This window comes from Zophobas morio, unplaced genomic scaffold, assembly GCF_036711695.1.
Source record: "Zophobas morio isolate AGI-343-1 ecotype UQ-CSIRO unplaced genomic scaffold, CSIRO_AGI_Zmor_V1 ptg000014l, whole genome shotgun sequence".
Lineage (NCBI taxonomy): Eukaryota > Metazoa > Arthropoda > Insecta > Coleoptera > Tenebrionidae > Zophobas > Zophobas morio.
The window spans coordinates 12076966-12092413 of NW_026972119.1; the positions used below are offsets into that span (position 1 = coordinate 12076966).

At 33.3% G+C, this 15448-nt stretch overlaps 1 protein-coding gene across 1 annotated transcript; it reads left to right on the plus strand.

The window, feature by feature from the left end:
* Positions 1–494: 494 nt before the first annotated feature.
* LOC135129295 (uncharacterized) lies at positions 495–12848 on the plus strand. The gene is made up of 4 exons (XM_064056462.1): positions 495–576; positions 1624–1821; positions 1880–2049; positions 12139–12848. The coding sequence occupies exons 2-4, from the start codon at positions 1626–1628 to the stop codon at positions 12286–12288; spliced, it is 516 nt and encodes a 171-aa protein (XP_063912532.1). The 5' UTR covers positions 495–576; positions 1624–1625; the 3' UTR covers positions 12289–12848.
* The last annotated feature ends 2600 nt before the right edge of the window (positions 12849–15448 follow it).

Consider the following 15448-nt stretch of genomic DNA (forward strand, 5'->3'; position numbering starts at 1 on the left):
AATGAAACTGAAAAACTTATTTCAAGTTTCAAGGTTAGAATAAACCATTAAATTAATTGAAGATTTTTTTCATTCTACAAATTACATCAAATTTAAAGATATTTACCAAAATTATTAATAAAATACAGTATTCATTGTGTCAGGGTCATTATTACTGAAAAAAGTAATCCCATTGGTTGAAAAGGTTCAGTTCTCAAAAATATGTGTACATATTTGTCTTTCCTAATTATTAAGAAAAAACAATAACTTTCTTGCACGCCAGAACCGTTATGAATATCGACTTAGAAAGCTAAGCAGTCAATATTTACATTATTAATAACCACCGTCGAAAAAGTTTTTAGAATCAATCATTTTTATTTTAACGTGTTATGCTCAAATTATATTAATGGAAGTCCATTCAACGTAAACATTAATAGTGCGCAAGTCTCAGACAGGTGCTCAACCCCGCAACTATTACAAAACTAACCCTTTTAACGCTAGTAAGTGCGTGTACATTAACAAATGAATACGTTAGTAGACAATTGTTCCTTTAGGGTAAAGGCGGCAGTGCGTGTGAACACATCGAACTAATTATAGGTAAGCTCATGCTATTCCATGATTTTTAAAATTAAGTTTTAAAATGATTCTTAACTGTTATCGTTTATTTCAACATTTGCCGCCTTTTTAATAAATCAAATATTTTTTTCTTTTTTGTTTTGAATGCTTTATAACGTGTAGTGTTGCAACAATTAAAGCCATTCCACTCCAGTAAATATTTATCGTCAAAGTTTCAGCTCCGACAGACTGAAACTTGCCTATTCCCTTAAAGTTTCTTTGGTAAGTGAACACACAGAAATCATTCACGAGGACTGAATAGACACTCTTGCCTTTAATGAATCTTTAAACTTGTGCTAATTTCGTAGTTAATAATAGCTGCAGAAACTTTGTCGTACTTTGATAACTTGAAGCTATTAAATTTTCGAAGCTTTTAGATTAAACAACTTTAACCAGAATAAGAGACATTAGCCAAGTTTTTCCAGGTACTTAATGTAAGTTTTAATGGAATTCTCCCACACGGAAAAATCGTCAAATCTAATCCGACGTGACTTTAGCTGCATTTTAATTAGCCACCATGAAGAGAGAACGGTTTTAATGACACCTGCCCCTATTGTACATTATCGATTCATATTTTATCATGCCGTTACAACAAATGTAATTTATTTTTACTGAAAGCACATGCTATCGATTCACATAAACGCGTCACTCACAACAAATGCCGTCCCACAGACAATGATTGAGGAATCCCATTATTAATGCAAGACTAATTCCGCATAATAGGAAGAATAATTTTTTCAAATTGTTCTGGAGCTAGTTCGACAAACACAGCGGATTCCAGTAATTGACCCAAAAAACTTGATTATCCTTTTATTCTATTAATCTGTATAATTTCGGAGAACAATGGCGTTCTGAGGCATTAAAGAGAAAAAGTCCACGTGACGATAGCCATCGTCTGTCGTGATCCGCATAACTTATTTTAATATTTCCCCTTTCATGCAGTCCTTGAACTTAGATATGCAAATCGGAATAACTGGCAAACCCTTACCATCAACATCCTCATTTCCATTATAAGCGAATATTTTTAAGGTATGGGCTGCAGCGCTGCAAAGAACTTAACAGTCGAGCCTTTAGATGGCAATAAAGTTACTGAGTTATCTAACGGCCATCCGGATACGAGAAAAGTTTCCATTCCGAGAAGCGTTTCAGACGTACCGCCGCTGGAAGGAGAGGATCCCCAGACTGAAGTTCTAGAGACTGCCACTGTGAATAATTTACAGAAAGGAGGTTGGTTAACGATACTGTAGGCTCCACAGTCTTGAAAATCCTCATTTACTGTTATTAGCGAACGGATTGTCGTTTGAGATTGCCTTTCAAGAGGAAGGGGAAGAAAGTATTATTAAGAAACATCCGCCGAAGAGGTTTCAGAGGCTAGAGGAGCAGCAGACTAGTCCGACGACGACCTTGGTCAAGCTTCAGGAAAAGCTCGACGAGGCCGAAATTAGACGACAGCAGGTAAATAATTGTTGTTGCATGACTTTCTAGCGGAGTTTTTTACGATAGTTATTTGCAGTTCGCATGATATGGCAAATATGAGCGTCAAAACATTAATTTATTGTGTCCGGTGCTTTGTGTGGTTTTTATTTGCAAAATTTATCGAAAATCGTTACAACTTGTAGACCGTATCTTTGCTTAGTGGAAAAACGTTATAACAGACATTTTCTTGGAAGTAGAAAAAGTACAAAAGTAATTCTGATATATGGTTAAAATTGAGCTTAAACTCACCAACTACAACCAGTTTTTTTGTAAATATTTTTGAATTACGCACAAGATTGCCACTGGCGTGGAATGTGTCTGTTACATAGTTTTTGCTGAAATATGCGATCAAAAGCTTTATCATTTGTCATGTTCAGGACTTTATTCTCTTCAAAATTAATAATATATCTTGCAATTACGTATAAAAGCTTTTCGCTGTTCGTCAAATTTAAAGATCTTGTGTTCTGAACAAATGTTTATTCGATAAAATTCCTTTTTAGTTAATCGTTAAAAATGGATTTTTGAAATCTCTTTGCATTTGGAACTTACGTATTCCTGAGTTATTTTTCCTCTGATTTTTATTTTTGATATTACCTGTCTATGATTTCTAAATTACTTTGTAAATCTTCTGGTGTTTTTGCCATTTTTTGTTTTTTTTTCGTTGTTTTCTTGAGTTTCCTTTTTGCTTCGTCCAATGCTATTGAGTAAAGGATTCGATTCACTCCCATCTTTGTTTTAAATTCTTTTGATTCTTCGTTGTTGGTTGTAACTACCTTTATGTTCTCTATACACATTTCTTTTATCATTTTTATTGTTTCGTTATCTATTTCTCTCTTTCTCTTTTTCCAAGTCTATAAAACAAACGTGTATCTCTTTCTTCTTGTTTATAAATTTTTCACGGACTTGCCTTCCAAAAATATTAGCTCTTGTTCCAATATTTTCTCTTATTCTGTTCTTATTGTTGCAAATATTTTTCCGGGGACACTTGATAGTATGTTATATCCCTATCAATAAATTTTGCAATTTCTTTTGTCTCCTTTTCCATATATCTTAATATCTTACTTGCCAAGATAATACGGATTTTGCCAAATGACATACCCTCTAAGAAAATAAAGGGCGGATGAGCGAGGTTAATATTTGCCAAGATAAGACTGATTTTGGCAAATGACCCACTCTCTGCGAAAATAAAGGGTGGATAGTCAGGGCTAGTACTTGCCAAGATAATATTTATTTTGGCAAAGGACCAACTTTCTAAGAAAATAAAAGGCGGGTGGGCGGGGCTAGTACTTGCTAAGATAAGACTGATTTTGGCAAGTTACCTACTCTTTAAGAAAAGAAGGCATGGATAATGAAATTATATTATAATTATCACCAGAAGTAGGAAGATTGTTAAAGAAGTTTAGCGTTTTTGTTCGAAGACCACTACGTTTTGACAGTACATAATTAAATTGCATTTAATGTATTTGGTCGAAATTAGTTTAAGAAGATTTTTGAATGAGTTGTAGGTGTACCACAAACATATCTTATGAAAAGACTTCCTTGTCTATCTATCTGTTCTATAATTTTCGTTTAATTTGGTCCTTCAACCAATTGTAGTTTACCAAGTATTTTGTCCATTTTTTCTTAATTAATGAAGTCTTCATTGCCCAACAATAAATTGAAAACATGTTTAACTATCCTGTTGTTGAGAGAAAACTCTATATATTGAAACAAAAAATTAAGCCCCACCGACCCGCCCCAGTCTCAATTGTGATGAATTTCATATTGTAATTTTTTGTAGAGAAACGGGGATTTTGTAACCAGACTCCGCTCTTCAGTTCAAAATATTCATCCCAATCGAGAACGGGTGGGTGGACGGGGATTGTATTTTGTACATTTTTTCTTAATTTATGAAGTCTTCTTTTTCCAACAAGAAACCGAAAACATGTTTAGCTATCCCGTTGTTAAAAGAAAATTCTATATATTAAAAAAAAAAGAAGATTAGGCCCCACCCACTCGCCCCAGTCTCAATTGTGATGAATTTCAGATGGTACTTTCTTTGCTACTGAAACTGTAAAATTGCTATATTTTAACATGCGATTTTGGAAAAACAATAGAAATTTTCGAAGAAACGAAGCCTAAAATGACTTCTGGATGTCGAAATCTACAAGAAAATGTCTAACTAATTTTCGAAAATGGTTGAAAAATGGTCAAAAATGTCAAAATCAGTCATATCTTATAAAATACTAGCCCCGCCCACCCACCCTCTGTTTTCTTGGAAGATATGTTATTTGCCAAAAATAGTCTTATCTTATCAAGATAACGATAGAAATTTTCGAAGAAACGAAGACTAAAATGACTTCTGGATGTCGTAATCTAGAAGCAAATGTCTAGCTAATTTTCGAAAATGGTTGAAAAATAGTCAAAAATGTCAAAAACAGTCATATATTATAAAATACAAAAACAAGAGGAAGATTTAGTTTCTGTTGTGTATCTAACAGTTTAGATATTTTTTATATTAACATTGTAACTTTAAATATTTGTTTTATATAGGAACGAAATTGAATGTTTGTACTTCGAAGAGTCACTTTAAGATTCACTGCTTCGAAGATTTTCTTTGAAATGATGCTGACTGGTTTGTCAAGAATTTGTGCTGTAATGGACATTCTTGGTTCATAAGCTAACGAAGAAGTATTGAAAATGCCGATAATATTATTTATTTGAAATTCTTCATCAACAGAGGAATTTGAACCGATGTCGACGTTTTTGACAGTTGGTCCATTTTTTCTTAATATACGAAGTCTTCTTTTCCCAACAAGAAACTGACAATATGTTTAACTATCCTGTTAAAAGAAAACTATATAATATATTAAAACAAACAAACAAAAATTAAGCTCCACCCGTCCCGATCTCAATTGTGATGAGTTTTTCATTCCGAAATATACGGGAGGAGGGGGGGCAGTTTAATTGTGACATATTATTTCCTAGAAAATTCTATCCTTTTAAAAATATATTTCATATGGTAATTTCTTGTCGAGAAATGAGAATTTTGCAACTAAACTCCGCCCTCTTCAGCTCACGATGAATAAAACATCATCACAATTGAGGGATTGGGGCTTATACTTGGTCGTTTTTTCTTAATATACGAAGTCTTCTTTTCCCAACAAGAAACTGACAATATGTTTAACTATTCTGTTAAAAGAAAACTATATAATATATTAAAAAAAAAAATAAAATAAAAAAAAAAATTCAGCCCCACCCACCCGCCTGAATCTCAATTGTGCTGAGTTTTTCATTCCTAATCAGACGAAGGGCGGAGTTTAATCGTAACATCAATATTTCTCCAAAAAACTCTACCCTTTTAAAAGAATATTTCATATGGTAATTTCTTGTAGAAGATTTTGCAGCTAAACTCCGCCCTTCAGCTCACGAGGAATGAAATATTCATTACAATTGAGAAGGGGTGGGTGGGCGGGGCTTATGTTTTGTCCATATTTTCTTAAGATATGAAGTCTTCTTTTCCTAACAAGAAACTGAAAACATGTTTAACTAACCCGTTGTTGAAAGAGAATTCTATATATTAATAAAAAACAAAGATTAAGCCCCACCCACCCACCCGATCTCAATTGTGATGAATTTTTCATTCGTTGTTGATTTTTGACGTGAAGATCTATTTTGATTATATTTTGATGCTTTTAGTAAAACCAATTTTATGAACATTGTTTGATGCATGTGATGAGTTGTTATAAACTTCTCGATTTTGAATTCTTGAAGCTTTATTTTCTTAGAAAGTGCATCCTTTGAAAAAATCAATTTTATCTTCGGAAGTGCTACCCCTACACACTCACTTTTTATTTTCTTAGAAGTATAGGTCACCTGCCAAAATCAGTCTTATCTTAACAAGTACTAGCCCCGCCCACAACCTTTTATTTTCTTAGAGAGTATGTCATTTGGTAAAATCAGTCTTACCTTAGCAAGTATTAGCGCCGCCCATCCGCCCTTTATTTTCTCAGAGAGAGAAAAAAACATTTGTCAAAATCAGTCATATCTTGGCACGTACTCGCCCCGCCCACCCGCCCTTTATTTTCCCAGAAAGTATCTCATTTGACAAAATCAGTTTTGTCTTAGCAAGTACTATCCCCACCCACCCACCTTTTATTTTCTTAGAGGGCATGTCATCTGCCAAAATCAATCTTATCTTAACAAGTACTTGCCCCGCCCATCCGTCCTTTATTTTTTTAGAGGTTATGTCATTTGGCAAAATTAGTCTTATCTTATCAAGTACTAGCACCGGCCACCCGCCCTTTATTTTCTTAAAAAGTATGTCATTTGGCAAAATCAGTCTTATCTTAGCAAGTACTATCCCCAACCACCCGCCCTTTATTTTCTTAGAGAGTAGGTCCTTTGCCAAATAAGTCTTATCATGAAGAGTACTAGCCCCCATCTTTATTTTTTTAGAGGGTATGTCATCTGCCAAAATCAATCTTATTAAAGCTCTTTTATAATCTGCTTAATCCCAGATTCTTACTCAGGAGGTTCGAATTAGGAAAAGGACCAAGTATTATCAGACAAATCAAGGTGCGTTTAACGGAGAAAGCTGATTTGGCTTAAATTCGAAAATTTTGACCGGAATATCTCCGGAAAAAGGCTTATTTTTATAGACATGTTTCAGTCCGCCTGAAATTAAGTTTTTAGATGGATTTTGCCTATCTGAGTGCGTTTTTGGCATCGGTTGTTGAAAATTTTCACTGTTTTAAACGAAATCCTCCTTTAACCAAAAACTCAAAAAACTTAATTGTGAGCTTGACGACCCATAATTTTTGAATAGTCAAAGATAGGATTTTGCGGTTTTTATCATTCGATTTCCTATGATTATCTGGACAGAGGAGAATATTTTCAGCTAGGTATCTACATCCGTTTAGAATCTATGTAACGTTTACCGAACAATGTTATTTTCGAAAAACTCAAGCATTAAAAATTACAAAAAAAATCAAAAACTCTTCTACAATGTTTTTGGTCCCAGATTCTTATTCAGAAGGTTCGAATTAGGAAAAGTTACGTTTAATCGAGATAGCTGGATTTCCGGAAAATTAAGTTTCTAGACTAATTTTTCCCAGCTGAGTACGTTTTTTACAATTATATATCTTTATTCCCTGCATTATCTCATTCACTAGCCTGTTTAATTGTTCTCTTGCTTTTTCTTCCATGTATTTTCTAATTTCGGATGTTTATTATTTCTCCCAGGTGCTTTTCTTAATTTTACCTTTCATAATTATTCTTCTTGCTGTATTGTTTCTAAATATTTCCTGTCATTCATTCTGCTTCTTATGTTCTTCCTTTTTGTCTAGATTATTCTCCGTAAATCCTTTGAAATGTCGATTATTTTTGATTATGTTTTCATTTTTATCTTTTATGTTAGTTATATTAATTTACTAATTTTGATTTAGCTGCCTAAGTGTTCCGAAAAATAGTTATTGGTTTTCTCTGTACTTTTGGGTTAGGTCAGATCAGGTTAGGCCAGGTTCTCTACGAATTTTATCCATGACATTTGTTTTTTCATTCATTGCCTTCTTCATTTTTTTGCGTTTTTCTTTGTATGCTTCATGATCTTCTGATCTCGTTGTATTTAGAGATCTTTTCCATTTTTTTGTCTTTGGGGCACAATATTCTCTTATTTTCAATTATCTTTCGTTTGTTATTTTTGTAGTTCCACAGCTTCTTCTAGTAGCATGTAGCAAAGTGTTTTTGAATTCGCGTGGTTTTTCTTCTATTCCAGGTCTTTCTGGCTCTTTTAATTTTCCATATAGTATTTCTTGGTATTTTTCTCGATATTTTATTTCTTTAAGTTTATTTATCTTCTGTTTAATTCTTTTTTGTATTTTTCCTTCTCCAGCGTAAGCGGCCGAATTGTCACTTTCATATTTTCTCGACGTGTCATGACCTCTAAAGTACGAAAAAAGTGGTCTTCGGTTTCCGTCTGTCTGTCTGTCTGTTTGTCTATCTGTCTGTACCCATCCATTTTTATTAGACAAGTAATCTCTAAATATATATAAGTACATATATTAGGAATATTATGAGATGGTTAAAATCTAACTAAAATTTGGACAATCGTCCCCACCAACAATGGGATGACATCATCTCCAAAATTTATACACAGTAAGATACTAATGCACTTGTCGTATGTGAATCCGTGCGAATTTTCACCCTAGACATCCATAATTTTTGGAAAAAATTCAAAACTGAATAACAATATTTAGCAGTATAACGTTGAAACTGCAAAACCGATTTCTCTGAAATCTTGTAAATATTCTAAAGTTATCGTAATCTTGGTAAATCGTTAAGCAAAATTTATTCGTTTGTCCCCTCCCAAAAAATTGATGACGCCATCTCAAAATTTTGCCGACTAAATCCTATCCAAAATGTGCAAAATATGATGAGTCTATATTTGCGATTTATCGCTGCATTAAAAGTTTTTATATTTATTATACAGGGTGACTCATAAAATTTATGAATGAATCAATTTATTTTATTGATTAAATCGGGAACGGCTTACTACGTTTTCTCGAAAATTTGTTATGCACCTATCCAAAGTGATATACGACGTTATCACAAAATTTTGTTAAGGGAAAACTCATTTAGTACGTACTCCCAGCACGCTTCCTTACATTGATTTTAACGTTACATACATATCTTTATTTTAACGTATAAGGGTTCTCATAAAAAATAAAATTCACATAATCAAATTTTATAATTTTTTGAAAAAGCTATATTTGTATTATTGTATTTCAGAGGGGAGGGAAGTCCTGTCGAAATAACCTTCGACAAATTTTTCAGTTTTTTTTTCTGTTTAGAAAATAATCTATAGTTGATTTTTTATGATTACTTGTTACTTTTCTCGTATACTTGTATACGTCTTTGTCTTTCAATTTTATTTGTTATACTTAATGCTAAATCATTTTCAATACAAATTTCTTTCTTCGTTGTTGTTCTTTGTTTCTTCTCCTTCTCTTCCTAAAAATTCTTCTATGCCTCTATTATGGTTCCCTACCTTGCCATTGAAGTTTCCCATTCCTCTTCCTCATCTATTGCTTTTTGGAGTTCTGCATAGAACCCATCTTTAGTTTCTTTTGTTGCATCTTCGTTTTCTCCCGTCCGTCCTATAACAATTGCTTCCTATTTTTTGATCCCTTTCGGCTTTTTTTTTCTATGATAATTTTTCGTACTTAATTTTGATTTATCTTCCCTTCCTATTTTTTGGTGTTGGTACTTGCTTTATTTATATTGTATTTCTAATTCCTTTTTTATTAACTTATTATTTACATATCTTCTGTTCCATTTTATTTGCCATTATCTTGCGTTGTTCTGCATATTTTCTAGTTCAATCTTGCACATTTTCAGCCATATCTTGAAGAGTCTTTGACCTCTACTTTATTCCGTTTAATAAATGTTTCCATTGCCCTTTTTGGTTCTATACTGTTGTTCAATCTATCTTATATCTTATCCTATCCTTTTTTTTTGTTATTTATTTTATAATTCCATATTCAAACACCAAAAACTGCTAAATTAGATTTTAAGCAATCATTTACTATGCAAAATTTTGAAATGACGTCATCAAACTGTTAGTGGCGATGAACAGACAAAGTTTGGTTAACGTTTTACCATCTACACTACATTCCTAAAATACATATAAGTTTTCACAATAATCAGGTTAGTAGTTTGGGAGATTATTTGTATAATAAAATGCTCAACAGACATGGACGACAGTCATACAGACAGACAGACAGACGAAAACGGGGACCTATTTTTTCATACTCTGGGGTCATAAAACATCGGGATTTTTTTTCCACGTCTTCACATTCACACACGTTCAAATGTTCTCTTAAACATTTTTTAATGTTTTACTTCCAGAAGGCAAGTTACATAACTTCTGAACTGTTTTCATTTGTCGTCTTTTAAACAAAGAATATCCAAAACTACCGAAGAGATTGTTGTGAAATCTTTGTTATGAGTTAACAATATCGTGTGTGTGGTAAAAGGCTAATGATAATTTGTCTATTTCCCCACCTACAAGCTGATGACGTCATCTCAAAATTTTGCTAAATAAATCTTAATTAAATACACAAAATATAACAAGTTTTTGGAAAAAATCAGAATTCTATAACGGAATTTTGCAGTTTATCTTAGAAATTACAAAATAGATTGCTCTGAAATTTTATATATAGAATAAAGTTATCATTAACATAGCGAAACAGGGAATTAGAATTTTCTTTTCTAAAAACTTGATGATGCAGTCTCAAAATTTTGCGTGTCTTGACTTAATTTTTGAGAAATGTCAACAAAAAATGTTTCAACAAAATGTCTAAAAGATAACATATTAAAGTAGATTAAAACATGTATATTTCATATTACGTTTTGAAATGCTTTAATTTTATTTGTTTAAAATTATGATATAGCAAACACTCTTTCATACAATTCCCATTATTACTACATTATTTTCTATTACATTACTACTATTATCGCAGGACCTTTATAGAATTTTATTTTTGTGACACATCTTACTTATCCTTTTGATTTTTAGCAGCTTTTGTTCCTATCTTTGTCGCTTTATTTGCGTTTTTTATTACTTACTCAGCTTCTTTCCCCAAAATTTTGAGTGAAAATACATCTCATCTGTCATTTATTATCCATTGTTAAAAAATTGTAATCAGTTTTATTTTGTTTTGTAATAATTAATAACATCTAGATGTTATGTTCTTTCTTAGCTTTTTTTTAATTACTTCTTATTGTCACTACTGATCTTATCATCTCAGCCTTTTTCGTTTATTACTCTAATTTTCTCCATTATCTTCTTACCCTTTTCTTGAACTGAAATGTCAGATAGGGAAAAATACCTTGAAATTTTTTTTAGCTTCGCAAAGCATAGTAACTTAATCTGTATTTTGTTTTTCAGTTGCTGCTTTTTTAATTCACCTTTTTGTTAAATATCTGCCTCTTTAAAGTTGTATAGGTAAGCATTTCAACTTTTTTGCGTTTTCAGTTCTCTCACAATAATTGTTCTTCATGAGTTGTAAACCAAAAACTAAATAAACCGTTCTATTAAACAGGAAAATACTTTTTTCGAATTCGGTCCTGGGTCGATACGCTTGAAGACGTAATTGAAAAATTGTTTGCCATAACGATGATTCCAGTTGGAATGAAACTCGTAACACTTTGGAGTAGGAAGTATTACAGTGTCATCATCATAAATACGAAATAAAACTTGACAAAGTAGAACTCGAATAACCTTAAATTTCGTGACATAGTGACACATTTTATTAAATGAATGAACGAATGAATGAATTAGTTATTATTATCGATTATAATAAATCAGCTAAATTTACTACTACGTATCAGAGTTTACCCTGCAATAACACTTTTTGCGCGTGTTTAAACTTTGTTAAACTAAATATAGTCAACCGAATCAACCCCGTCTCTTTTCATTTTAACTGGAAGGTCAACATTTATTTCTATAGCAGATTCTTTTTGATCGAATGCCCATGCGGTTTACCGTAAATTTAGATAAAGAAAGCATCGATTAGTGAAAAAAATGTGATGCGTAAGTGTAACAGAATGAAATTTTCACGCTCGTTAAACATTTATTTTTAACCTGAATAAGAGGGCTAACTTTACCCACCCTTATTATTAGATACTCATTATTTTTTGCAAAAAATATATTTATTGTTAACGAAGATAAAATATTAACGGACCTTGGCCCCTATTGTTGGTTTATTGAATACTTTAATTTTTAAACAAATATTCGATAGCCCGGAAACATCACGGGGTGATTTGTGGCGGTTCCTATTCAACCGTGGCCCATAAAACTCAAATCTCCTGTAAAGTCGGTCATAAACACCAGTTAATAATAAATCAGTAGCAGTCCAAGCTGTTGCAGCAATGAAAAGGTCAAAACCTTACTTATTGATACTTTATAGGTTACAGTGAACCGAAGCTATCGATTTCTTTGCGTAATTGCTTCTAACCCCTCCAAACATTAAACGGCTCGGGCGGTTTTAGTGGAACTTGTCTTGATTCAATATTTTATCTTTACAGATTCTGCAGCAGCGGGTTCAGTCGGCCAAGTACCGACACACCCTGAAAAAACAGTCGAGCGTGACGTCCTCGGATGAGGATCCTGATCACCTGAAAATACCTCTGGACGTACCTCAGCCCGCTAACCCCTACGATGTTTCGTACATTTGAGTCAGGTGTGCTGATTATATCGGGGTTGGTTTTTACTTGCACCTATCGATTACGGGGTATTTTTGAAATTTTTAAAAATTTTGCCAAAGTTGGACTAATCCGAGGATCAAAAAACTGAGTTAAATTGACATACAGTTGTATTTTAATTTAGAAAGTGTCATAAGGGAGCTAGAAGAATAGATTGTAAAATTATTTCTAGCTTAATTCGCGAGCGTTTGTGGAGAGAATCCGATAAAGACAAGCAAAAACTTGCGTTCCTCCCTAAACGCTCGAGTACTTAAAAACTAACATCCAAAACATCAAGTAAAGCTTGTTGTATATTTTAATTTAGCTTTATTATCTCTTTAGTTTATACATCTTCATTAACATTATATTTATAATACCCGTAACTTTTTTAGTGATTTAATGGGAATTTTAATAAAATTTCTTTATTATATTAGTATATAAAACAACATTTTATTTATTAACATCATTTACAAACCACTATTTATATCGGGAATGGTAAATATTACAAAAGTCTCGTTTCTTGTGGTTTTATTTTATAATAAATTGTACCTAATGTGCGTCAGTAGTTACATTGAAAGTCCCATTGGGTCGTTTTTGCAAAAAAATCGTCCCAAAAGAATATACCTGTGGGAAGCAGGTGGTCGTCCGAGCGACCACGTGCTTCCCTTACAATGCCACTTTGTGGGAACCTCATTTTGTCTTCGGTTTAGAGAATTCACGACGATTTATTAAATACCACAAAAATGGAATCGAAGCAAATTTGAGTCTTACTTAATACCGCTGTATCAAATATCACGTCGGGTTTGGCACTGAAGCAAGGTCGTTAAGAACTTGTATTTAATAAACCTCCGTGCGAAGTCATTTTGATGAAACGAGAAAGGAGATCATCTTGCGATTGATAAAAAATCATCATGATTCCATGCAGGCGAAACTAAATTTCTTGAACGAAATAAGTCGCTCGAAACAGTAAATCATTGAATTAATATAATTCCGCGTCAGTAATTTGCTTGTAGTACAAATCATTCGATGGGCTGAAAGGTCAAAGTAGCATAAGGAAACACCAAGGGATGGGAGCGCAACATCAAGATGATAAGAGATTGTCAAAGTACATATGTTTCTTCATTTCCAATAAACAACACGTAATTGTAATATTGCGATGGAAGTCGGAATTTATTCACAAAGGAAGCCGTATATGGGTAACATCTATGTATGATCGTTGCGATAATTTGGCACATTGTTCTCAGGATAAGAAAAAAATTATTGTTTTTCGCTTGATTATTGCTTCTAACATAATCGCTATACACTGAGACGCTACGAAGCTCCAGACAGGTCCCGGTGCCGTTATCCTGAACTGAATAAATAATACAGACGTCTCGGAAACAGACAGTGAGCAGGCACGATGTCAGTGGAGTAAGGAAGTAGAGGAAAAAAGACGCTCGGAACAGGATGATGTGTATTATTTTTTCGTTCCAGATTGAGTGGACCGTCGTTGGGTAAAAGAGATCTTGCTAATGTTATCATGAAGATTAGGCAAGTAATGACGACGATTCCTGGTCCTGCCAGTTCCTCCCGCCATTTGGGATGTGGAAGACAGCCGTCAGCAAGTCGGTTTATGCTATGGATGTCCAAAGATTGGTCTTGCCACGAACAAATAAGACTAAATCTAACACACAGCCTCTATATTATGTATAAATATCTTTTTGTTTTCTTATTAAACCTACCATGTCAGTCCTCGCGTACGTTTTTAGAACACGATTGAGCGTTATACAATTACAAATATAAAAACATCTAGAAATAGTCCGGGGAGTTCGTTGCGGATCCCTCGAGCTTTCGGCCCGCGAAAATCCACTTAGCTTCTGCACAACATCGGAACTGACCCTTTTAAGGTGCATCCGCAGTCCGTCGCCACTTCCTCGGCGTTAAAGGGGTGGTGACCCAAAAGACAAAACTGTATCGCAAAAAAATCGAACAACAAATTTTCGAACCGCGCACGCAGGGGATGATCCATTCTCGAGGAATTTTAAAGCCAATACAGACGTGACGCCATACCGACCAAACAACCTCCTTCACTATTTTCTCACAAGACTAAATCCTCCAGGAGTCTTGTAAAACAATAAATCAAAATTAGCTTTCTAAATATCTTGATATCAACATTTTCTGCATACTGTTTTTGCGTAAATACATCAAATGTACAATTTTAACAACAGACAAGGCGATAAACAAAAAATGCAGATGAGCAGATTTTAGAAATTTAATTTTAAAATTTTTTGTTTAACGTTGCCACTTTTATGTACATTAAAAGACCACTTCAATCCTGTTTTAGTATGTTACATTCATGGCTTCCAAGCCTTATATCTTTCTTTAACAGCATTCGTACTCTTTATGTCATTTCTTTAATATTTATAGGATATAAAGAACCAATCCTAATGCGCCACGACGAGTGACGTCACCGCTGCGTCATCGCGCCGACATAACCTCTTGATTAAATGCAGTTTAACATGAATCTTTATTTTTACGTGCAATGGGTTGCAAATTTGGAAAAGGTCCACTGACAGAACTAGAATTTTGTGACTTTAAGGCTATATAAAAGACCGTGTCCAAAGATTTTATGTCATACAAAAGAAATAAACCACACTGGATTCATCTATAGGAAAATAGCGTTTCAAAGTATTAGTTCGTTTGGTTACATTCAAATCAGAATGAAATTAGAATTTTTAGGTGCTTTAAAAGGTTTGTTCGCATACTTTTTTAACTTTTTTACTGAAAACGTCATTTCATGACTTCACATGTTGATAACCCTGGTGTACAAACTCATATTTTTGTAATTATCAGAAATAAATATACGGGGTGATTCACTAATTGTGCTTCCCTCGATGTCTGATTAATTATTAGATAGAGAAAACGAAGTCGAAAGTTGTGCAGTTCTTTGAGGACTATATTGTAAAATTAATTTTAACTATACAGAGTTGAAAACAGATAGTAGGAAATCGGACATCCAACTTTGTCCCTTATCAAGACTTCAAAATTTATTGCAGGGAGAACGAACATTACAGAGACGTATGTCAAACTATACAGAGTGTTTCGTTTCACGTATTTTCATTAATTTCTAAATGTAAATATTACAACTTTTAAATATCGATATTTAAGTTTTTGC

Coding starts and splice junctions, on each gene's coding strand:
- LOC135129295 (XM_064056462.1), top strand. CDS start 1,626: ATGGGCTGCAGCGCTGCAAAGAACTTAACAGTCGAGCCTTTAGATGGC. Junction 1,822..1,879: donor GAATAATTTACAGAAAGGAG/GTTGGTTAACGA, acceptor TACTGTTATTAG/CGAACGGATTGTCGTTTGAG. Junction 2,050..12,138: donor CCGAAATTAGACGACAGCAG/GTAAATAATTGT, acceptor TTATCTTTACAG/ATTCTGCAGCAGCGGGTTCA.